The following is a 26,745-nucleotide window of genomic DNA, read 5'->3' as shown; positions in this document are numbered from 1 at the left end:
GACAATGTCAGAATAATAATTAGTACAATCACATAATTGCCTTCATCAACTGGAGGATTTTCAGTGATCGCTGTTCACTTTTTACCTGCCTTGTTTCACCTTAAGAGATACTTGTATTTTGCCTTTCCAAACAGGTGTCTTGAACTCTGAAATGTCTCCCCCTCCTGTTTCACTTCTTTTTGACTCCAGAATATAGAATGAGACTGACTGCTTACAGCAAAACTGCCCAAAAATGTTTATTTCCAAACACTCAAACCCATAGTTTAGTGTAATTGATGTTTTCCGAATCCCGTCGTATGCTCGGTAAAACACTTTCAAATAAAAAAACTATATGGATGAGTTATCGTGGTAAAGTTGGTTCAACTGAGCACACAAGTTTGGAAACCTATGTTCTACAAAATGAAGCAAAATCTCTATGAATGCTAGCAGCAGTGAAAGAAAATTTTCTAAATTAAAAAAAAACATATGAAGACTCCAAAAAAGAAGCAGCACATCAATTTGATTAATATTTTTTATTGTTGAAAAATAATGAGTATCAGGTTTATTTATAGTTGTAGAGGGACATAAAATTGTTTTTTGGAGTTCCTCTCCATATGTACATTGATGATAATTCTGTTCAGGCTCATTTATAAGATATATTAAATCCAGTATATTAAAAACCCCTCATGAATTTAGCCCAGGTACATCTCAGGTACAACAAGGCAGGCTCAGCCACTGATAGAGACGCTGAACTGGACCTGCCACTTTTCTCTCCTGAAGCAGCTGATTGTTTTCACGATGGCAGTTCAACAACACAATGTTCATCTACACACGGGAATGGCATTAAGCAGTCAGCAAACCAGGCGGTACAGTTACACTTAAAAGTCAGCCTTCACGAGGACACTTACGTGGATCACAAGTGGAAGAAAAACCTCACAGCCAATCAGAACCACAGATGGAATTTTGAAAGAGTACACACACCGCTGAATGCAGCTGAGCTGTCAAATGAATGGGGTGGTTGAGAGATTCATTGTGTGACCCAGTTTGGAGTGTTTGCTGTATCATGAGGGCTGATAGTAGGCAGAAGCGGGATAAAGGATTCTTATTGGCTGTCTTCTTCTCTGCCCTCACTTAATGGTCCCAGTTAAAGAGCTGCACTATGGTTTTGCCTCACATTACTGCAGTCCAATTCCAAAACCATTTCATCACGTCATGTCCTCCCTGCTTGATTCTGCACTTCATGGCTGTTGAAAGACATTTTTGTCGTGGTTGCTCTTCTTTTCTTAGGAGGAGAGTAGTTACAAGGCAACAAAGCTCAAACTCGCTGATCATCTTAACTTCATTTAACATTAGGGGAGGTTTATTTTTACACTTCCAAAACATTTTAACCTCTTAACTTACTTATGCACTTGAAATATTGAGTGTCTAATTGCAACTTATAGCCAAGTCTGAGAAATGATCGAATGCAGATGAATGTGATGACTGAGCGAATCAAGTTGGTTATAAATGGATTATGAGATGCTTCAGGATCTGCAAATGACTGGCAGTAATGTCAGGCCCACATGATCTTAAAGGAACAAACTTAGGTTTTGGGGGATATGCTTATTGTTGATTTTTAGGGCCAAACAAGCAAATAACGTACCCATGTGTCGTCTCTGTGTGCATTACAGTGCTCCAGACCCCCACACTCCAGATGACTGCCCGCCTGCTTGTGTTCATTGCAGCTAAGCTAACAAGCAGTCAGCTGTTCAGTGGGGAGGTGGAGTGCCACAATGCAAACAGAATAGGGAGAGGGATATTTATCTGCTTGTCTGGTTCTATAAATGACAGACAATAAACATAGTGGCATGTTCCTTTTAAAATGTAAAACCTTCAACTCATCAGGTGTTTTTATCATGACAAACAGTTGAAAATTAATGCCATACATCAGCTAGTTCATTAGTCCACAGTGTACGAGAAACAATTAACTCCAAATTCAAAGGAAAAAGTGTATCCAGTACCCGACAATCCTGATAGTCCGGCCGTTCAAAAACTGAAATATGTCATGATTCCTGGCCATGAGGAGAGCAGTGAAAATGTAAACCCATTTACTAGAACATAAAGAACAATTTACAACACAGACAAATCTACAGCAGGCTCAGTTTGACTGCATCATCTAGCTCCTGTCAGACATTTTGCATCCTCATAATCTGTATTTGTAAGTCAGAGAAGCAGGTCATGCATCCAAAGCATGTTACTTTTCTACTGATGTTGTATTTTTACTGTCCAGGCAGTGAAAAACAGGCTTATAAAAAAAAAAAAAAAATTACTCAAATACAAGAATTGGCAAAAAATTCCATCTCTTTTTTTTGTTTTTTTTGCAAAGCCGCTACTGATTACGTTGGATGGAGTCAGATTTCCAGTGCTTATCAATGAATATATTTCTTTAGCAGCCTGAACATGAAATATCAAACCCACACACTGCTTCCTGACTTTCATTTAATTTCAAAACCAAAATTATTCTGGTTGAAATCTAGAGGGAGGGTGAGGTGTTAGGTAACTCAATGCTGACTTGATCTCTACATGAATCTGCACGGAACATCTCGGTAACATGGCCTAATTATCTGACTTTTACACGGTTGTAAAAACTTTGTCACATCACTTCCAGTCAATCATCCAACTAATGCCCTGTATAAGAATCCATGATATGGTTTTTGTTAGCTTGCCATGATACAATGAGCTGGAGATTCAGAAAGCTGCCGGAATGAACAATAATCACTATTCAAAACACAAAGACGATATGGAGTCCTCAACAGAAAATAAGGCAGTGATGAACAAAAAATCAATGATTCTCTTGTAAACATCATTTTAAAGACTCCTAGACTTTCATCGTGATTATTCCAAACAAATACTTATTTTTATTCAGTTTAAAAAAAAAAGAAAAAAAAGATTGTGAGCAATCTTTTTTGGTTCCAATTAAAATCCTAATGCATTTAATTGAGATACATTACAAAAGATCAGGATTTTCATATTGTACTCATATTTTACAAGCTACATTAACTGTAAAGGCGTGTGCATATTGGTTCGATCAAAGTGGCTTTGTTGTGCACTTGTGCTGCAAGTGTGACCCTCACACATTCAAGCAGCTCCAATGCAGCTTTAAGACCAGCCAGTGGTGGTGGAACAACTGCTTACCGGTGAAGGAGGATGGATGAGAAACAAGCAGCAAACAATCTTAGGACACACGGTTACCTTTCTTCTTCATCATATTTGTCCTGATGTGTGAAACACAAAGATGTGAGATGGATCATCTGCTGTCATCGCATTTGTAAGTAGGGTTTGACTGATATATGCTGCTAACATTTGCATATTTCTATTCCCCTGCCTAGAACAGCAGAAGATGGTGATCTACTTCGAAATGTATTTAATCGCTAAAGGCAAGACCTTTCCCATGGCCCCATAAGTCACAGCCATGTCCATCTTAAAATGGTACTTTACAGCCTTCCAAGAGCTCATGAAGGTGTGTCCCGCCCCCCCTTCATCCCTTAATTGTGACTCCAGAATACAGAAAGAGGAAAATGTGAATGTTTAGCTTTAAGCTAATGGAGATGCTAACAGCCAAAACTGTCCATTTACACACTCTCAGGCCCATGACTGGATATAAGCAATGCAAGAGCCTCGTCTGCTATAATCCACATCTTCTTAATCCAGTTGCATAATTAGCAATCCACACGTTAATTTGAGTAAAAAACAAACCATAACATTTACTGTATGTTTATATTCGTGATGTCACTATTTCGGTCTAATCAATCATAGTTAGGGATTATCAAAATCACTTTCTATACTTTGCGTGTGCCAAATCAAAGGTTACACTTTTGGTTTTCAGCTCAATTCATTTTTGGATGAATTAGATGCACCCATTAAATCTTATTTACAAATGTGTCTCATACTTTGGGTCAACTGAAATTCCTTGAATCCAAATGTATTTTATCAGCAAAATATTCGGAGCCAATCAGAAGTCCCCATTCTTTTCAGCCAATCACATGAAACAACATAAACGATACCCTGTGGAAGTAGTTTGTGGAGAGAGGCATGTATATCTATTTTGCAAAACAATTGTGTATTTTTCCTGTCTGCATTTATTTACAAGACTGATCTTCCTCCATAGATTATGGGCTTCCATAAATCTATGACAGCTACATCAATATCACTAGTTCTCGCAAGAGCTTTGGTCTTAAAATAACTGGCGAGAAATATTAAAATGCTCTAAATTGTGCAAAATAGCTTCTGCGCCGTGAGCCTAAAAGCCTGTATCAGTCAAACCCTAATAATCAGGACAAATATGACCCAGAAAACAATGGAAACATTACATTATTATTGGTACAGAGGATGTCATACAGTTAAAAGGAAGTGCTGACTTCTGTCTTACAAGCGAACATTTCTAGCCATCTGCGCCATGCCAATGAAAACCTGGAACACCCATTCAATCGCTGTCTTTCTCTCTTCATTCATCTCTCATTAAAGCAGCATGTTTTTTTTTCTTTACAACAATCTTAAAATCCTTACATCATACTAACCCATCACAGCATGTCATCCTGTTAGAAATTAATTCATTGAGAAGATTTTCTTTAAATTAGGAGTGAAAGGTATGACATCAGTGTTAAAATCCTGGTCCCCAACTCAGACCCAAAATAAGAGAGCGTCAGAGAACCGGATCACAGGCAGAGCACAGGATCCTGATAGGAGAGGGGATTTGGCAGCCAAACATTTACAACAGCAATTTAAACAAACAAACAAAAAAAAAAACATGGTAAAAGTCAATACAATGTTTGTAAGGTCATTGTAATGTTAAGAGGTCAAAGTCAAAATGGATGAGATTGCGTTAATCATGAGATACGTTCAACATTGAGTAAGACTATATAAAACAATCATTTAGAACTGAAACACCAGACAGCAGGAGGATCCTCTTGCTGAGAGGGAATAGTAGTAACATTAAGTATTTATTCTTAGTAAATTACCTGAGTTAGAAACCTGTTGACAGTGGTTTGAACAAATACACAAAATGCCGACCCAACTTAAATCCTCCAGACAACTTGGTTTACCTGATGCTCGCCAAGGAAGTCCGTGTTGGTTTAAGCTGCAAGAGGCCACTCACAATCCTCACTGAACTGTTCAGTATTTTGGACTTCTGCTTCCAATCCCTGTTTGTTTGAAGTCTGCAAACACACTGTAAACCTAATGAAGTCAGATGGATGGGTACAGGATGTCTCTGCACCATGGGCTTTTCAAATTTTGTATGTATCTGGTACCAAGTTGAGTCAGCAGTCCTTCAGCGTAGGGATGCACAACAATATCGGCACATCTTCGGCAGATATTGGTCATTTTTCAATATATCAGGAGCAGTCTGAAGTCTTTCTTTGCTTGTCATCTGGTGTTGGGAAACAATGTGATAAATATATTATTCCTAAACAAATGTTTGGGAAATTTAAAAAGGTTATAATCAGGTCTGAATGGAGCCAAAGGGTACAAAATAATAGCATTCATCAAGCTAGCAGGCCGCAATTCAACCGTCGTAACAAGTCAACAAAGAAAACACTCCAATAGCTGATGAAAACAGGTTCATAAAATTGTAAGAGCTGAACTGAGCTTGTAAGCACCATGACTTAGGATTGTCAAACCAACATGAAGGTTGATGTGGAAGACATGAATAAAATCTTCTACCACAGTCGGACATTTTAGACTTTGCAAGATCATGATAAACTACCTTTGGCGGAAGTGGCCTACACCTGGGAAATGTTTGGGGACCAATGTGAAATATGCCTGTGGTTAAACTCCATTTAAAAAATAAGTTTCTCATGAAAAATGTAATGCTTCTATTAACAATTCTGGTATGATTGTCTGATCCGACTGAAGATATTACAGGGATTTTTTTATTACAGTAAAAACGATAAAGAAATCTCTGACTCACCCCTGACTTGAGATGTACTGTCATACAATATCAACACGAGTGACTTTATGGTATAAAAATATATGTCAAATCCTATTTGTGTGGGAATACTTTGGACTACAGTGGAGCATCAGTAAACCAAGCAGCTGAGGCAGATGTGTTCAGGGTCATAATGCCTTCATGGATTGATTAGTGCATGTAGTGCTGTTGATCACAGGGAGAATACAGCCATCAGCCCCACACTCACACACCCACCCACCCACGCACCCACGCACACACGCACACACACACACACACACACACACACACACACACACGACTTACAGGCCATCACATCAGGTGAGATCACAATGATGTTCTAAAATTGAGGAGGGAGTGCTGTTGGGAGGACAGTGGTTCACTTTGAGCCGGTTGGGAGGTACAGAGGAGTTGGGACGAGAGTCTAGGCCACATCACAGAGGATCTGCTCCAGCACCGTCAGCAGGTGCTTGAGGCCATAGATGTAGCCGTGATCATGGCTCTCACTTGGGAAAACGTGGGCAAAATCGATCATCCTGACGTCCACGTCTGCATCTCCTCCACCCTTCTCTGTTGCATCACCTTCTCGTCCCTTTGTCACCTCCTCTCCTCTCCTCTCGCTGCTGCTATCTTCCCTCTCTTCTTCTTCCTTCTTCCCTTCCAGTTGCGATTTGTTTCCATTTGTATTTGGCGGTTGCTGTAACTCACCTGATCGTTTCCATGCAGAGTTATCTTCCTCACACAATGCTGACATGTTCTCTCCAGACACTGAGGTCACAGTGGTCCCCAAAGCACCACTGTCTCCACTGTTGCCATGGAGATGACTCTTTGTACAGTGGTGGAGGCCCCCTTTCCTGTGATTGGTGTAAATGGTGGCCAGGCTGTAATCCCAGGGCACCGCCACCTGAATGTTGTTGTTATTGTACTCTGCCACTTCTTCTTTCTGGCCTGCCCCTTCCTGTCTCCCTTTATCCTCCACTACCCAAAGACTCTCACCTGTTGCGGGACTGATTGTCGGTGTGCTGAGAAGAGAGGAGAGGGCGGATGAGGAGAAAGACGAGGGAAGGCCCTCATAGACAAAGAGAAGGGAGCTGGCATAGAAGACCAACTGGCTCTGGGACTCGAACCAGCGTAGTATGTGCTGGACTCTGTGGATGCTAGCGGACACGGCATCCTTCCTCAGACAAACGCCATTGTTGAAGAATTTGGCCAGGCCTGACGGAGAAAAGAAACATTCATAGGATATCATGAACACACACAGAAACGATATGCTTGTTGTAGTGGGTTCCTGAAACCAATGGCAGAGTTCAGCTTTCAATGCGATCGTGAATTCTTGTGTTATTCGACAATGAAACCCAAGCAAGCAACTGAGCTGCCTTGATGAAAGAAATGTCAATGAACACGTTTGGGTTTAATTTAAATTTGTGGTGTGATAATGCAAGTGAAAACTCTACTGACTGACTGACTGTTGTTTCGTGTTCAAATCAAATGTGAACAGATTCAAAAGGATGTGAATTTTTACCAGGTGCCATAAATGACATACACATCACAACATGGATGCTTTACAAAAATAAGAATTTTAATTTTGTGATTTTAGAAGCATTTTGCTCAATTTATCATTATTATTAACTTTATAAGTAAATCATATCAAGTTTAAACTGGACGCCAACACGGGTTATGGTGACATCTGTAAAATTCACCGAGCTCTATGTGTGTGCGTGTGTTTGCGAATGAACCTACAACACACAAAACAGTGTTTTTCATTTAAATTGTTATGGCTTGCCAAAAAAGCTTCAGACCAGAATTACAATTATTTTCAAGTTATTGGATGTTTTTGCTGATTTTGCCAATGTATTGTCATCTTGATGACAATAATTTGGGATAATATGTTATTAATTACCCAGCTCTATACAGTACAGTTTGAATTTGATTACATTATTTAATTTTAGGACTATTACTGTATAAACATACACTAATATCCTATTCAAAGTAAGTGGGTTGCAAGATCAAAAGATACTGCCATTGTCTTTAACAGATTTGTAACTCCCCCCCAAAAAATATGAGCATCAAAGTGATAATCAAGCTATATGCTACACTATATAGCACCACTCTATCTTTGCATCGATATCGCAATACGAAGCCACATCTTGATACCACAGTGGGTTTGACTAGTCTGAGAATTTACCAACTGATTATGCGCATAGGAAAGTTTAGTTTTGTGAGGGTAAAAATGGCGGTCTTGCTCATTAAAACAAAACGTACCATCTTTAATAGTGTCCTTCACCAGTCCCCTGCCGTAGTGCTGGTCATAGGTGTCAAACGTATCACTGCACAGTTTATATACCTGCAAAAAAAAACAATGAAAGACAAAGCAACTTGGCAGGTCAGTTTAACGAGCTTCAAATGAGAGATACCAAAACTACACACACACAGGGGAGGTCGAATGATGAAACAAAACATGAACCCAGGAATGATTATTGAAGACTGCAGATAGTTCACACTCCAGATCACTGAGTCCACCTAGTGGCCCAACAGTATAACATCAAGAACTGACACAAACCACCACTCATACTGTCCAATGATAGAAGAACATCTCCTAACAGGTCAAATTTCCTGATGTTAGACATCTGGCTGCATGCAAAACCACCATGAGGGTACAAGCTGACAAATACACACTAAAAACACAGGAAATAAAGTAAATGGGTAGGTATACTTATAATCACTATTCATTACAAATAGACATTAACATCAAATTGTCCTTTTTCAATAACTTTTTTTAAAAAGCACTTTTCAAATCACCTTTCCAAAAATACTATGATAAAAGGAGATAGTAAGAAGATAAAGTGGGGTACAAATGAGGGCATGAATGAAAACTTGTAAATAGGTTAGCACTGTTGAACTTGCAGTTCTCACTCAGAGTGCCCTGCCGTACTCAAAAGTCAAAACCAATTAAACAAAGAGTAAAATCAATTAAACTTGACAGAAGACAGGGTCTTGGTTTCCCTTATGGGAGGGTCATTCATCAACTGATGGGTCTGCAATTAAGCTTAATTGTACACCACTTGTGTTCTTATGGCTCTTAATTGCCATGGACAGCTAGGCTAATAGCAATGCTAGTGCTAGCTGTCCAGCAAAAAAGAAGAACCTAAAAGGACATAACAGCCAAAGAAAATATGCATTTATGGTTGTTTATGGAAAAAAAGTTATAGAAGTTACAATTATCGCCAAACAAGGAGGAAAGCAGACAGGGAGTAAACTGTTCCCTGGAGCAGCAGTCGAAACGGTAAGAATACTTCGAGGAGGGGAAAATTGTCTTTTGCCCCTGTTATCTAAAAATGACAGATATACTACAGTCATCAGAGCTTCTTTCATTTGTGTACAACTGTGGCTTGTGCACACAATATTCAGGGTTTCAGAGCTTTAAATGCAACAAGAACATTCTCTCCTCAACACTCACGCTTCAATTTATGCTTCTATTTTCATCTCTCTCTTCCCCTCTATCACTCCTCCATCAAGAAGATGATTACTACAAATCAGGCTCCGCCTATGTAAACAAAACAGATATAATTATGGGAGGTTTTCTCAGCTCAGTGCCAGGCACAAACAAACCCTCCTGCTCTAATTGAGGTTGAGAGACTGCAGAGCTTCACTCTATTAATGAAGCTTCCACTAAAAAAAGAGATTTTCAAAATGAATCAAACTGTTCAGAAAAGAAGTTCACATGAGCAGTTAAAGTTTGATACTTGACAAGCATATACTGAGCCAAAGGTATCTAATCTCTTCCAGTGTGCCCTCACCTCACATTAGGGATCTTAATTAATGTCAGTGAGAATACCTTAATAAATAAATGTAATAATAAAAAAAAATAATATAATTTATAATAACATCCCTAACCATGTGTGTATATATTCATATTATATATATATACATATATATACATATATATATACATATACATACACATACATACACATATATATACACACATATATACATACATATATACATACATATACACATATATATACATATATACATATATATGTATGTATATACATATATGTATATATATACACATATATACACGTATATATATACACATATATATATACACACATATATACACGTATATATATATACACATATATACACGTATATATATATACACATATATACACGTATATATACACACGTATATATACACATATACATATACATATATATAAATGGTAAATGGTAAATGGACTCAATTTTATACAGCGCTTTTCTACCTTAGCGGCACTCAAAGCGCTTTACAGTGTCATCTCATTCACCCATTCACACACACACTCACACACTGATGGTGGAGGCTACCATGCAAGGCGCCAACCTACTCATCAGGAGCAATTATGGGTTCAGTATCTTGCTCAAGGACACTTCGACATGGTCACCGGGATCGAGGATCGAACCAGCAACCCTTCGGTTGCTAGACGGCCACTCTACCCCTGAGCCATGCCGCCCATATACACATACATATATACATATATATACACATATACATATACATATATATATGTGTGTATATATATACATATACATATATACATATATATACATATATGTATATATATATACATATATGTATATATATATATACACATATATGTATATATATGTATATATACATATATGTATATATATGTATATATACATATATGTATATATATGTATATATACATATATGTATATATATGTATATATATACATATATATGTATATATATATACACATATATGTATATATATACACATATATGTATATATATACACATATATATAATATATATACACACACACACACACACACACACACACACACACACACACACTAAAAGTGATATACGTCACATTAAAAATAATTCCATCCATTATTCAAGTAAAACTTCATGCTCAGTGCTTTAAATTAAATATGTATCCTTTTCAACTCGTTCAAAGATATTGGTCGAATCAGAACCGTCACAAGACCATTCTGCAAGAAAGTGTTGGTTCTATAACCATTAATCACTCAACCACACTAGCTCATGGTGTATAAGTCAGAGTGCAAGTTCAGTTGAACATTAACCCTGGCCAGTCTCCTCAGAAAATTATGATTCATATGAGCAAACAAAAGAGCCAAGTGGGCCGTCAGTTTATAACGGCTGTACAAAGGGTTGGGTAATTCAACTGGAGTCTTATGACTGTCACCCTTCGGATGAGGTAAAGGAAACATGATCAAATCTGTCAGGGCCTTTACCAAAACAGCTACTTCCTCCTGCAATATCTTACACCTACAAAAGTGGCGCCTATGCCAGTTAGCGTATGACTAGTAATTACCTTTTTTCATGTTTGCAGGTAGCCATGACTCAGGGGGTAAAGCAAGCTTTACATATAAATCATCTCTAGGTTGGCAGTTCAAGTCCATGTCCAGGTTCGATTTTACCTTTTATTTTTGGGTTAAAGTGGTAATACACCCCAAAGCGTACTTTGCTTGTATCTAAAATAGTTTTTTTGAACTAACACAGTTTCCCCTTCTGCATCACATCTTTGTGATACCAGAATGCAAACAGAGCCAGCCAAGTATGATTAGCTTGAAGCCAGTGGTGCCCCATGACCAAACAACAACTAACAAGTGAAGAACTGCAAAAAAATGTCCATTTACAAATTTTCATGTGCATCGTCCTGTATGATCCATGTCTTCTCTATCCATCACATGCTCAGGTACACTTTGACGTGAGCTAAAACCTAAATAAATGTAACCCTTCAGGTTCAGAGTTTGTTCCCAGTAGCACAGGATGTGACTGGCAAGTGTATTCAGTTAAACCCATTCTCTAGCGCCTGCCCATGGAAGTACTAAGCTGGAGGGGTTATAGCCATCAACTGCAAACTAAACACACAAGGCTGGCTTTTTCTGCAATGTGGAGTCACATTAAAGTGATAAATGTTGAAATTTGTTTTTTGTGAACTCAACATATCACATGACATTAACAGTTATACAGTGACAGATAACTAACCAAATAATATTAATAATAATGAGAATTAAATGTGTGTGTGTGTGTGGGGGGGGGGGTGTACAGACAAAATTAAAAGTATAAGAAAAAGGACAGAAATCAGGTACAATACTGGAAGAAGTCCCAAAAATGTAACAATTTCCTAAATTCTGGATAATTATTTCAAATCAATACAGAAAACAGATAATTTATCTAACTGGGCGTTGTGTTTGTCAATGTTGTGTTGACTTGAAGAAGGCAGGAAATGTCGAGAACAAGTTGTAATGGAAACTAATCTGAGTGATAAATGTCTCACTTTTTGACTCACTTCCTCTCAAAAGATAACAGATGTTTGACCACACGCTCCTGTCCTGTGCTCAAGCAGACCCAGCCATGAGACAATATCACGTGTGCTCGATGCAACAAACAGATGCCACCGATATTTGCATTATTGGAGGTCAGTTGAGACTGTGTCTGTGTTTCACAGTGAAGAGCCATAGGGCAGGTTATGCTGGGGGTAATGGGATCAGGACATGCTGTGTCTGTGTGCGTGTGTGTACTATCAAACACCAGAGGATGAACAATGTGCTGTAAGCAATCTTTTCTTTTTCATAGGAGTTAATGATTGACTAAAGCTTTTCATCAATATCTTATCTTGTTCAGCACTGTGTGTGAGGTAATATTAATCGCTTACTTACGGCATTGAATGGGTCGTGTATTAATTGTACTTAGCAAGTTGCTAGTTATTATCATATTCTATTTTATAATCATTTATCATTTTGATGTCAGGTTTCGTAATTGGTCGGTTGATGAAACAACAGTCTTTTTAATACTGACTGATACTTTTGTTCTTTTTAATCAATGTATCATGTCTAAGTATAAAATACATTCAAATATAACATGACTATGAGCTAATTACTACTTACTCTAATTCTAACTAAGTTTGGTTAAATTTTGGTTGTCTTATACAGTACTCCAAAAGTATCAACAAATGTTGTGCAAACACAAGGTGCAAACTTGTTCGAGTTAAGCAGTAGGTGGGGAACCGGTTCTCCTCAGCTGTACATTTAGGGGCGTATTCAGATGAAATATTGAAGAGAACCATCAGTTAGACCTTAGAAGAACACAGAAACAACAAGGAAGGAAAACAGAACAACTAGATGGATATTAAATTTCATGATGGACAATGGAGATGGAGAGTTTAAAAATGACTAATATTTCAGCTTTGTGCTACTTGAGGAGTTCTAGTTCCAGCCCTGATGTTGACTAGACCTGACAATGATGTGACTCAAGCGCAAACATCCTTATTTATTTACTTAATCTCTTTCCATTGCATTTATCTTTCATCAAGACACCAACTTTTTTCACCTCCAGCTGTCCCATTCTGTTGAACTACTTCTGAATTTGTGTGGGCCTGTTCACAACAGCACTTCAATTGAGGAGTTACATTTATTAGTATTTAGCTCAAGTCAATGTGTTGGTGGATTACTGAGAATACAGCTGCTGAAAGAACATTTGAATCATACTGGATGATACGCCAGAGACTTTGTAAACACACATTTTAGGTTGGTTTCCCTGTTAGTGGTAAGTCATCATTCAATTCAAGCTAAATATACAGGATGTGGCTGGCTCTTTCTGAATTCTGCAGTCACAAAGAAGTGACGGACATGTGAAAAACATCTTGGTGAGCTCAAGACACATTCATGAGTACTTGTCAAGCGAAATACACTTTGTGGATTTAGTATTGCTTTAATGTACCCTTCGATAGCTGTTACCAATGATCTGACACGCTACACAAATATTCAACAAGTAAGATATCCCACAACATCTGGGAAAACCTACACAGAGCCATAAGATATCCAACCATCCATTTTCTACCGCTTATCATGTTCAGGGTCACAGGGGAGCTGGAGCCTATCCCAGCAGCCTTCGGGTGACAGGAAGGGTGCACCCTTAACGGGTTGCCAGTCCATCACAGGGCCAACAAATATAGACAGACAACCATTCACACTCACATTCACACCTACAGTCAATTTAGAGTATCCAATTAGCCTAGTCCACTCTTGATGTCTTTGGACTGTGGAGGAAGCTGGAGTACCAGAGAGAACCCAGCAGGAACAGGGAGAACATGCAGACTCACACAGAAAGATCCTGTGCTCAAGCCAGGGCTCGAACCCAGAAGCCATAAGATATACACAATCTTAATTATAAATGCAGTGCGTGGGTGGTATGCAGTGGTATGCATGACTCTTAACTTCAACAAAGAGATCAATAGATTACAGATCCATTGAAACACCATCGGAGGTCCCACTCACCCTCATCCCGAGGACCAGGAAACCTATCTCCTCCATAAGTGGGTATTTTTTGATCTGCTGTTCTCGTTTTTCCTGCGAGGCGAACGGATCATAGCTTCGCTGGCCCAGCTTCACATCCATGATGCATGGCTTGACGAAGCGTCGGGTCACGTCCTCCAGCTTCAGGTACAAGTCTGAGTCAGCGTCACAAACACAAGACTGATGATGTGCAGTTTGGAATAGAGACAAACCATGATTAATCCTCACTATGTGTGATACAGTTATCTTTTTTTTTTTTAAACATCGTTTTAAAATTATTTACTGAGACAATTAATAATATAAAAAAAATACTACATATAATCTGTTAACAAGATTGGTAGTATTCGTGGATTTTTTTTGTTTGTTTGTTAAATTCCTTGTCTTGCTTTAACTTTGCAATATTAAACAGTCCTTCCAGAAAAATGCAGTTTTGTGTGATTGTTGTGGGTAAAAAATCCTTGATTATGTGGCACGTTTTCTGAAAAATTGCAATGGAATATGCAGGATATTTCTGCAATTTTATGCAATGAAATTGCAGGAACTTGCAAAAATTATGTGAATTTGCAAAAACTTTGGTTTGATAAAAAAGAAAAAAAAAGATTCCCCCATCCCACTGTTGTCACTAGGCTACGACCTTAATGTAAAGAGTCATTTCTAATGACTTCCTATGAAGCAAGCATACGGCATCACAGAACATGCTGGGAATAATTAAGTTCTCATCTTGTTTTATTTCAGACCTAAATAAACGCATGGAACAAACTTACAAAACGTTGATGAGTCAGACAAGTCCCAAGCTTATTTCTCTTGGTAAATGAGACTGATCTGCGGACTTCATCGTGTCTTCTTCGCTGGGTTTGCAGCTTTCCAATGACGTCGCTTCACAACATTCCCAAGGCATCGGGAGAAAAATGGCTGCACTTGTGTGACGTAGACGCAAAATTTTTCAACTTTCTTCAAATATATGTGTGGCTTTTTTGCTACGGAAATGCTGGGATTATGAAATCATGCAAGCCCCTCATACTTTGCTCATTTTGCGTGGAAATCGGTGATTTATGCGACAAAAGTGCGGCGTCTGCGAAAAAAATGCGGCCCCCGCATAAATGTGTGGACTTTGGCTGATTATGAATTGAATTATGCGATCGCATAATCATGTTTTTCTGGAGGGACTGATTAAAATACAGAGGCACCTCTTGTAAAGCCTAACTTGATTAGACTGTATGCTGGCCTGATGTTTTGTCCGAATTTTGCTTGACAAGTCCTCTATTTTCTTGTGAGATACGTTGTATATGTCTGGGTATATAATATCATTTGAAGCTTTATTCCAGACACAATTGTACATTCATATCAAAATGATACAATGTACAACAAGAAGGTAATGGCAGCTATACTTTATATACTTGACTGACTGAAGATGTGTAAGATACAAGAAGATGTGCTTAAGAGTTTCAGACAGTTTTGCAGCTGTTAGTCGCCACTGTATTTGTGTCAAGCTAAATATACATTGCTGGTTCTTTCTACAGTCTGCAGAAATGGCATGGTGGTGAAAATACACTTTGATAAGCTACAGACACCTATGCAAATGCACTTTTTGGATGAAATATTCCTTTAATGTCTTATCTGGTAAAACAAAAATCACGCAAGTATGAAACACATCAGCTTCACTGAATTCTCTGCATAGATTCTGCAAGTCTTTAAAGTTCTTCTCGTTAGAACACTATTTTTGTGGTGTTGGATGATGGTGGTGGGGATCATGATCTCACAAATCCATTCAAAAACCTCTGATAGCTGTTCAAATGTGTTAAGATTTGGTGACTGATTCACATTTTCATACTCAGATTCAGTGAGCCCTCTGCGCTGTATGGAAGGGTCTACATTGATTTTGTTGTCGTTGCTTCACTCACTGTTTCAAGCTTTTCCTTAAATTTGCAATCTGTCTGTATTGTGGACACACACACCCACACTGAATGCAGTCTCACCATTGGGTGTGTCGGGAGAGGACCAGGTGCCATAATATTTGGGAAGATGGTTCTGGAGCTCTAGAAGACATGGATCACAGCAGTCTTCTGCATACACCTAGGACATACAGAAACACACAAATACATCATCAACATCAAACTAAACTCTGTTTTACACTCACTGGTCGCCTCAGTAGTTACACCTGTATGATGTAATGAATTCCATTGATGCAGCTCTGTCATTATTTTGTGAATAGGCTCGCCAAAATATTATAAACACCTCTTGCTATAAAGCAGTCCAGTTCAGTGCCACTGCACATTTTAACCACCATAATAAATATGCAAGATGTACTTAAATGAGAAGCTCTTTAACAGAACGTCACTTAAAACTGAATATTATTATATTTCGAAGACAGAGAGCTGGGCTAGCTTTCATGACAAAATGCTTTTAAGAGTTTTTAAGGCCAAGACCAACATAAATGATGGACCGACTGTCTGTGATGCACTATGCCCTGTTCAGTAGTGGGTTTATTATATTTATGACGAGATGGAAACACATTGTGGTTACACCCACTGTGGAGATGACATTGTTTACACATCTGTGTTATCTGCTTTGGTGACGTTTATTCAACTAACTCCTGTTAGAATGGTAGCTATTTTATTTCTCTACAGTCTGATTTTGCCTTTTGTCCCCGCATTAGAACTAAACGCTCTGGTTTGTCTGAATTCCAGTAAGCCAGTTGTAATCATCATGGGCAGTGCTGAAACAACGTTGATGCTACGGTGCCCTGACAAAATAAAGTTAAGTTATTCAGCAAACTAGTTGATATATTCATATTAGTTTGTATCTTTGCAACTATTCACTGAAATAAACCAATCCAAAACTTCATTAAAACCTGCCATTTTCTGTGTGCGGGTTGCTAAAAGCTCACTATCTCTGAGTTGGCAAGTTAGCAGAAGGGGTGGAGAATACAGACAGATTAAAAAAATAATAATAATAATCGCCCAATGACAAGCATCTACCAGCAATGCTTTTCCGGTTAACTAGACTACCTCAAGATTGAAAAAATATCCAAGTAAAAAATTCTATTGAGACTGTGTATGTAAGAGAAGAAAGGTTCTGGATATGTGTATATTTTATTACCAGGCTATAAAACTGCATCTCTCTCGGACCTCTGGGTGGCGGCTGAAGCTGCTTAAGGACTGTTCCATCTGGGTGCTGCAAAATACCTGCAACAAGAACAAAGATCACATTTGGTCATCGCCACAATATGTAATCATACAGTGAGCCAGTCATAAACCATCAATGTGTTTTTGGTATTTGCTGAAAACATTTGCTGATGCTTCACATTTTGGGACATTAAGCCTGAAACGTAACTGAATGTGCAGGAGGGAAATAACCCACTGAGTGTTTATTACCGATTTTAATGCTTACGAAAGCAAAATATTTGTATTTTGTATTTGTTAATTCCCATCACTTAAAAGAGGTTGGGATTTCAATTTTTCAATGCAGCCAACTAATATCCTGTTGTGTGTTGAGTCTGAAACAGCCTCCTGATAGCTGTACATTGGCAATGCTACAAAATGATCATATTTTGATCATTTACATCATGTCCCAATGCTTTTCCTGTTTTACTGTAATGTATTTGTTTATCACTGTTTGTTATTCTGTAATTTATATAACCCTTTTTTACTTGTAGCACCCCCCTCCCCCGTCCTCCTAAAAGTGCCTTTACTCTTTGGTTCAGGCTGCACTTGTAAATAAGAATTTGTTCTTCATTGCTTGCCTGGGTAAATAAAGGTTAAATAAATAAAAAGGTCATTAAAAGACAATTCTGATGCTTGTTGAAAAGGTCATTCAATAAATAATGCTTATCATTTCCTTGAATACTACCAGAGAATATTTGTAATTACAACATTATAATCTTTGACAGTGACAAAATACAAGTAAACTAACAAAGCCAGAGAAGGGGACAGCGTGAACACGAACTGACAACATTAACAAATGAGTTTTAGTACTCAGAGGGAAATTATTAAAGAGAAAGAGGAAGCAGGCAGGCAGGGTGAAGACTTTGCCCTGAATATAAACAGGACAATGAATCATGATCTCTATGAGCTGGGAATAAGAAACTTAAATGACATCACTGCCCTCCAAACAGTGACACTTGACAAACATTACTCCTTCAAAGAAATTCAATGGCATTCATAAACATGCAAATAACAGTTATATTTAGTGTTTATAAGGGCTGTTTTGGACAATCAGGAGGCCTCCTTTTCTAATCTGAGAGAAACATAAATTTAGGAATAGGTTGTTTCTTTTATCCATTTGCTGCCAGCATTTGCAATTTTGAAGAGTTTGAAAGGTTTAGCAGTTGTTAAAACACTGCAGAAATACAAGAAAAAGGATTTTACTCCGGCAAGTTATCATGGTTGTGAGCTACTTTTAATGACACAAACATTAGAAATATCATGCAATTAGATAGAGTTATGCAAGATCATTTCACATCATTGAGTTCAGATTTGGGTGAACCGAATAGAGCAGTTAGCATTTCTGAACATTTGGTTCCCATTTCTGAAAGTCAATGGAATTTTTGCTGAATGCCCAAAATAAGGCCTGTGTTTAATGGTCAGTTCTACTGCATAAAATGGGTCAGCAAATAGCACACCAATTTTTTATTTTTTTTTGTACCTTGCCATCAAGTGTTTTGCCATAATGGCAAAAATATTTCCTCAAAGTGATTCTTCATGGTTCTCACACTTGCTTTTTTTGTCTAGCTACCTTTTAAACCTCCAAGTAAAACCTCGTCAGCTAAGTGGATGCTAACGTGTACACATCTAAATGTTTACAAGACTAATAATCATGTTACTAAAATTTAAGTTCCACTGAGGAATTTTCCCTTGAATATTGACAGGCGCTGTTCATCTGTTGACTCAGCAGCGGCGAGCCATAGTTTGAACTGAAACAATGGCAGAGAGCAAAGCTGAAGCATGACCTCTCGTAGCCTGGGAGTAGCGTTGGTGGTTCAGTAGAGACCAGCGGTGAATGGTGACAAAGCAATGTACCAAGGTCAAACTCACAAGCTTTACTTGAGGATCTTAATGTTCTGCTCGACTGCAGTAAAATAGCTCATCAAAGTGGGGCCACGGGTCCATACTCAGCATGCCATTATGTCCCATTAAACCACCAGATGTAAAATTAATTAAATCGTAATAATAGTAAAACGTTATAATAAATAATCAATGCTTATGCCATTTTCTTTTTTGTGAGGTAAAATCGCTGTTTATGGGATTTGCTTCTGGCCCAACATATCCTTTTTGAGTGTTGGCCCTCTGAAGAAAAATGCTTGGCCACTCATGGTATATACTGAATAACCACTCTGCCCTATATGCATTATTACATATAGGATCAACAATTCAACAGTATCATGTGCAAGAAATAAGGTGAACCGTGACATTAAAATGCTGATCAAATGCACCTTGGAGAAAATATGAACATTCTTAGAGTGTAAAACGAAAGAGAGAGGGAAAGATGAGTGTTCTGTTACATCACCACATGCTGTCCACAGCTGATTACAACTAGACTGACTAAACATTCAGAGGGCAGGATTACTCGGCTCTCTCCCTGATCTCTCGACTCTTCTGAGAAGACACAGATGTACAAACACACATACAAGCAAATACCTTGTAATAGACAAAGCCTCCATGCACATCTCAAAGCAGCACACAATGGGGGGTGATGAGACTTTGACATCTGGCCAGTGTACAAGGTCATAACTACTCTGAGTGCTGTGATTGAGACAGAGGCAGCAACTGTAGAGCAACTGATGCTTCAAAAGACCGCCCCAGTAAGCCTGACAGTGTTATAACCCTGGAGAAGGCAGGATCTGGTCAGAAATGGACTTTCGATAGTCAAAAGTAAAAGCCTGTAAGTCTCTACAGGCTCCTCAGAGGGAGTGGATTCTGAGCCAAAAATCATTTTCTCTGAGTCATAATTCTGCTGAATCGAAACACACAGACTTCAAACTCATATTTTAACCGATTGTACGTGTCCAGAGAAACATCATTATGTCTTCCGTCCATAAATTAGTGTAAGTAAGATTTAACATCGCAGCATTTCATAACCAATTGGTTCAATATCTTGTACATTCCAAACTGGACTGGTCCTGACCAAACCATCTTTGTTCAGTCTCTTTCGGTCATATTCATTCATTCATCATTATCTCAAATGTGTAATTTACAGTGAAATTTGGTAAATTGTCCAGCCTTTCCCTTTGATATAAAAACCACACCACACCAGTATCAAATTACAGGTTGGATATTCAACATATTTCACCTGTGTAACACATAGATTTACAGCATGTAAAACAACATTCCGAGTCTCAAGATGTTTTCTGAAACCTAAATGAGGAAACTGCACAAGTCTGGATATTTTTGCCAGTTTATTACAACTGACTTTGGCCGATAGTCAATATTTACAGATGTTCATACTATTTGCATTAAAATCTGATCTGTTAAACAACACTATGACAATCATGTTTTCATACTGGTTATCAAATAATGCAACACAGAAACCGGTGTTACTCGTATCAGTACGTTTAAATTCCCCAGAATGAGTCATCTTGACACATACAGGGTCATGCTGGTGAGACCGGAGCTGCAAAACCAGAAAGGGACCCAACTCTAATTTTCAGAGTCTAAGACAAAGCATTGATATGATGTAGTAGATCTAAAAATGACATCAGGTTATAAAACAGAGAGGTACTATATTTTGGTCACTTGATATGAGGAAATATACCAAATGAGAAGTGATATCTTGGTTCAGTTGGACAAGAGGTGGCAAGGAAGGGAATTACAAGTACATTCAGAGGATTCAAAAATCTGTTTTAAAAACTGCAAAGAAAAACCCATCAAAAAAACGCACTATTTGGAGATACAGTATGCCCATTTAACTAAATATTAACTAAATATTAACAATTTGAGGCTTTCAAGTTTAATACAGAGTCATACCCACCCTAACATGAAGCAGCTAAGGTACGCAGGTCAGGTTTACAGAGTATCAGCATCAGAATCAGAATTTCACCTTTGCCTATTTGTCTTGAATTAGTCCCTGTAACTAAATTATAATCTAACAACCTCACATGCAGACTAATTGTTCTTTTTTGGATATATATAAGTACACTCAACAGTGTAGAGTGAGTTTCATAACCACAGGAACTTTTCTGGCAAAATAAACCCCCAAATCAAACAGAATTTATTGAATGGCCATGATAATTCAAAAAAACCAACAAACATGTACTGTACTCATTTTTTGCCAGAATGGGAAGAGATGAAGGATGATGTACATGGAAAGTGCCGCGGTGTTATAGACCACCTCCCTTGTTGGATGATGGCTTCCACTCTCACAGGTTCAAGACTTTCTGCCCCTTGGGTCTCTCAACTGAACCAGCTTCTATGATCACAAATCCATTTCTTGTCGGCGGGAAAGGTCTACAGGAACCCTGTTCAGAGCATGGGTCCAGAGAAGTCTGCTAACAAGTTCAGGACACATTGAGATATGAATACTCAGATGCCATGCAGAGGTGGTGTGGGCCACCACGCATACTAAGTGATCCCATCACAGGGGAACACCTCTCATACATACTGATAAAAGAATGGGGCCCCTCTATGCTGCCTGTTCTCAATGTGTCCAGGTGCATTCACACCTGCTGGACACAGCACCCGCACACATGACAATACCAGGTTGAACAGAGCTTCAGTATTCATTAAGTAGTAGCCTCCTGTCTTATATCCTCCCTGCCTCTGCAGCAGAAACAGACTTACATGAGTGTGTTCAGCGAGAAAAAATAAAATACATTCTCTATTGTACTGAACATAGTGAGAATGTCAAATGTATTCAAGAAGACACTCACACACAAGTGATTCCTAAACATATAGCTTTTTCCCACAGCACGTCTGCCCAGGAAAATCTGCTGAATAGCTGACTGGCCCATTCCCATTGCAAGAACATTCCTTTCTGCTTCCTTAATGTGTCATGTCCAACAACACAAATGCTGTCTACACAGCAGTAAACTGGGGAAACAAACAGTACAGTAGAACCAAAGAACATAGATTGACCATAAGAGTAAGCACTGTAGTTTTTGTCTTGGGCTTTTGTCCTCTTTGGTGTTGTAGAAAGCAGCATTGATGGCACTGACGGTGCTTAGGTGGTTTCTATTTTATAATTGTTTTTTTAATACGAATTTCTTAAAGATTTTTCTTTCAACCTGACAGGCTGAACTGACAGGCATTTATTGCCTAAATGGTACACTGAATAGTTGATGGTGAAGTCCAGACCACTTGAAGTATGTCAGTTGTGGCAAATTTCTGTGTTCATCCAGGTTTTGTGTTCACATCAATGCCCATCAGAGCCGCAGCTGATAAATAGCCTTGTCTACTGCAGGATCATTTGACCCATGAGTGAATGGCAACTAAACCTGTTCCTGTTGCAGACAAAAGCCACGTTAGCGGGGGGGTTGGCCAGTGGGAAAGGGGCTTTACATATCTGCTTTTATGTTTCTTTATACTCTGTCCTTTTTTTAAAAATCTATGCTGAGCTCTTTATGACTGACTTATCTATTTCAGTCCAAATACATAATTTTCCAAAACTTGAGTATTTTACCTCTATAAATAACTCATTTTTCTGCAGGTCAGGGCATATTAAGTCAGAGGGAACACAAACATCTTTCACCCATAAAATTCTATTACTTTAAAACAACACTGATGACACTTTTCAAGGCTTGTCATTAATACATTTGACCTTCTTCGCACACTTCAACATGACCTATGGCGGATAAGTAATCTAGATGTCTGCGAGGAATAAGCATTATCAGTCAGCAGCAATACAGGCTAAACAGGATTCCAGTGTTTGTTCAACAGCTGTTGTCCTCAGCAGAGTGGAGATTTAAACCTCTGGATGAGTCTCCAGTCTGCCTGATAGTTATAACTTATGTGATCAATGTTAATGATTATTCACTAGCAAGTCCAGGGAGAAACTGAGATAAGATCAGTCCACATTCCTGCCAAATACACCTTGACTCCGCGTTTAGAAATCTTTCTTTCTTTCTCTCTTACTTGTATTCGACAGAGGAGACAGAAAGGAGAAATCATTGCAATAAAAACATTCTCCAGAGTTTATTGGGAGATTATTTATAAAAGATTTCATTATATAGAATTGCACAATTCATCAAAATCACAATATGACCGACTGGAACGTCCAATTCACAGATGGTTACAATATTTGGTAAAGGCTTGTATGTCAAAATATCGTAATTAAATATTGTGGTATGCAGACATCTCCTGCATAGAGGTCATATTCTACAGACCTAAGAAAACATTGCAAATATGTTTGCAACAGATCCCCACAGAAATCACCACATTACAATTTTAGCAGTTTTCTATGACAAATTAGAAAAACAATGCAAAAAATGGACACTGAATGATATCACAATTGACATATAATGGTCATGACATTTTTCAATTAGGATAGATTTTGACTATTATTGCATTGGATTGGAATCGATATTGGCAGATACTCAAAACTGTAGTATCAGTATCGCACCAATTTATCCTCTACTTATATAAGCACAGAGCAAAAATTTGTTAACTGGCTAGCAATAACACATTACACACACTGTATACTGAGTGTATCCTCATCTGTTAATTAACCACTAAAATCATTTAGACTACAAAATAAACGTAGCAGTGAAAAATACTAATCTGAGAATGATGTCTTCAAGTGTCTTGTTTTGTCCGACAAACAGTCAGATACCCCAAAATATTGCATTTCTAAAAATTAGGAAAACAACAAATCAGCACACTGGACAAATTTTGTCTCACTTGTTTGATGGCTTTAGTTGCACTACAAATGTCTTTTGACAAAGTGGCAGTCATTAACAAAAGCAGCCGAGTTTCTTGGGAACTGCACAATTTGTTCAGTTCAAGTCACTTTTAATTTTCATCTCTGTATTACACTGATTCAGCAATGATTAAATGATTATCAATAATCACGGTGAATCTTGCTAGTTGATCAGTTATCAATGAGGAGACTCATCCACTATGAATACAAAAGTCATAATTAAATCCAGTGGGGTCTTTTTGGTTCAAAGGCAAAGAAAGATAAATCTCCCTACATTGACACCCCACATCCAAGTGGTTCTGCTAAAGGGAGCACCGCAGTCAAATAACAGTGGGTAGACAGGTTGGCCCTGGCTGACCACATGCCACTAGGAATCCTTCAAAATGCCATCCTGTCTGTTTCACAAGAGAGAGACAACTGACTGACTAGCCAATGACACATCCATAAAAGAATGCAGCACAACTAACAAAAGCTGCTACAAAAGCTGTTAGTAGGCTCTGGCAATTCAGCTCACCTGGTAACTAAATTCACACTAGAGGCTTTACTAAAGTCAGGTGTTGCGTTTGTGTTTGTGACACGAACTGGAGCCACAAATCTCGGTTTCATCAGATTTGGTATAAGGACACATAAGGGAGAATAGACTTGGTGTCAATTAGTTGTGATGAACAGTGAGAAAGACAACCGAGTTAATTTCACAGGAGCAGGAAGATACATCATCTGCATGCTTCTCCCTCAAATGTTAAAAATAAAATCCCCTTCAGCAATTTTTCTTGTTCTTGCAAAAAGCAAAGGTAACTAAGGCAGGGAGGGCATTGTAAGAATGGTTATCAATAGCTTGGTTGGGATGTAGCATTCATAAAGTTGAACTTGTTAAACAAGATTCATCCGTCATTCCTCGTTTTCTTTCTATCCTCAAACACCATTTTCTCCAACAATGGGTAGTAGAAGCAAGCGGTGAGAAACCCAGATAATTCATAATATTTTCCAAATGTCATGCACAATTTTACAAATAAGCTTTCATTACTCTATCGTGACCATACACCTTCTGAAACATGAGAAATAGGTATCCATGTCGGTATATTTACCTAGCATCAATGACAAACTTTGTTGTTAGATACAAAATAAACTGCCATTATAGAACTCCATAACTTTCCCAGTATTTTCATGACCCCTGATATCCTCACAGTATGCCTGATCAGAAAGAGCATCTTGGTTTTGATGAAATTCACGCCCCCTCAAGGTGACAAACAACGCAATAGAGCAATAAAGTTTACTCACCCACTTTGTCCACTCCATATTTGTGGCCCGCCACCTGGTGTGACAGCGGCACACAGCCGTTCAGGTGAGCCTGGCCGGGTGGTGCCAGCGGTCGCTGGCTGCTCTTCTCTTTCGGAGGAGCTGCGGCCGGGATTCGCGGGGTCAAGCTGACCCCGACAGCGGCTGCGCTAGGGGTCAGTTCCAGTCTGCCGAGAGCTAGAGAGGACTCCATTATCACTTGATGATGAGTTGTTGTCATTTGATTAAAAAAATAAATAAATAAAATGGGCAAAATAATCTGTCTTTCAGGAAATAAACAAGTAAATTACATGACTATTTGGCTTCACATGCTGTTATTACGTAAGCAGAGAATGCTGCCCCGCACAAAAATTCAATAAATTGTTTGGGCGTGAGGTTGCGCCTTTATGGAAGTGGTCCAATCCAGACGAAACCAACACAGCAGCCTCGCTACTGTTCCCTGTTTCCGACCACCGACAACAGCCACATTGACGGACAGCAACACTGTCGGTACGCCCGGTGTGTCCGATAGTGAGGCAGAGCTGTCGAGCAGCGCTGATTCAATGCTTTTCATATCTTGAACAGCAGCAGCATAAATACATACTGGCCACATCCCACTTCCTACCAGCGTCTACAGAAGCAAAGCCTAGCACGACTTCCGTTGACGGATTCCAAAATAAAACCAACAACGTACACACAAAAATTATAACACTAACAATAACTCGGTTAAACCGTCCCGTACATCATTCAGGTATAAACTAGTATGTTTGATGTATTTTCTACGAATGTGAGTCATCCAAACTCCAGTCATATCTTAGTAAAGTTCAGCTAGCCTATCGCAGCTCCACTTCTTGGCTGCACAGAATTGTGTCTCTCATGATGATGTTACGAAATTGTAATTAATGATATTCAGTCCAAAGCGACAAATTCACAGGCAGGCACTGGGTATGGAGATGATGAAATACCGAAACTGTATTAACCGGCTGGCTGCTCAGTCCAGGTTTTGATCGCTAGCTTATCAATACAGTCCACGATGAGCCCTGCGTCGCGTCACAATTTCGCAAACAAGCGAAATTTCGAAGAGGTCGTCCAACCACCTTCAAGATGAAGGCATATCCACTGGCGATAAGGACAGACGTCACATCTTGTCGTTTTTAAATCCATTCTATCAGAGTAGGTCGGTGGAGTCCTCCCTAGCCACTGCTATCCAGGTCAGTGTAGGCGACTACCACTCCAGGAATGAACACTGCAAATGTTTGCGACACTTGCTTAAGTGTCGTAAAAACATACCTTTTCACACCTTTGCGACAGCACTTAGGCTGTCTTGTCTTTATTTTTGAGATTATCAAACGACGATAATT

The 26,745-nt window shown here is 38.7% G+C and overlaps 1 protein-coding gene across 1 annotated transcript; it reads right to left on the bottom strand.

Moving 5' to 3' along the window:
• Nucleotides 1-481: 481 nt before the first annotated feature.
• Nucleotides 482-26,632, bottom strand: ipmkb (inositol polyphosphate multikinase b). Its single transcript, XM_086194573.1, has 6 exons — nucleotides 25,388-26,632; nucleotides 17,360-17,445; nucleotides 16,237-16,333; nucleotides 14,243-14,415; nucleotides 8,186-8,267; nucleotides 482-7,138 (listed from the first exon to the last, which is right to left on the bottom strand). Exons 1-6 carry the CDS (start codon nucleotides 25,623-25,625, stop codon nucleotides 6,348-6,350), a joined length of 1,467 nt encoding a protein of 488 aa, XP_086050699.1. The 5' UTR covers nucleotides 25,626-26,632; the 3' UTR covers nucleotides 482-6,347.
• Between the last annotated feature and the right edge of the window lie 113 nt (nucleotides 26,633-26,745).

This window comes from Aulostomus chinensis, chromosome 23 (assembly GCF_037954235.1).
Source record: "Aulostomus chinensis isolate RoL2024-O1b breed Wild chromosome 23, RoL_Achi_v1.0, whole genome shotgun sequence".
Lineage (NCBI taxonomy): Eukaryota > Metazoa > Chordata > Actinopteri > Syngnathiformes > Aulostomidae > Aulostomus > Aulostomus chinensis.
The sequence above is the reverse complement of the archived record's forward strand: the minus strand, read 5'-3'. Positions and strand labels throughout refer to the sequence as shown.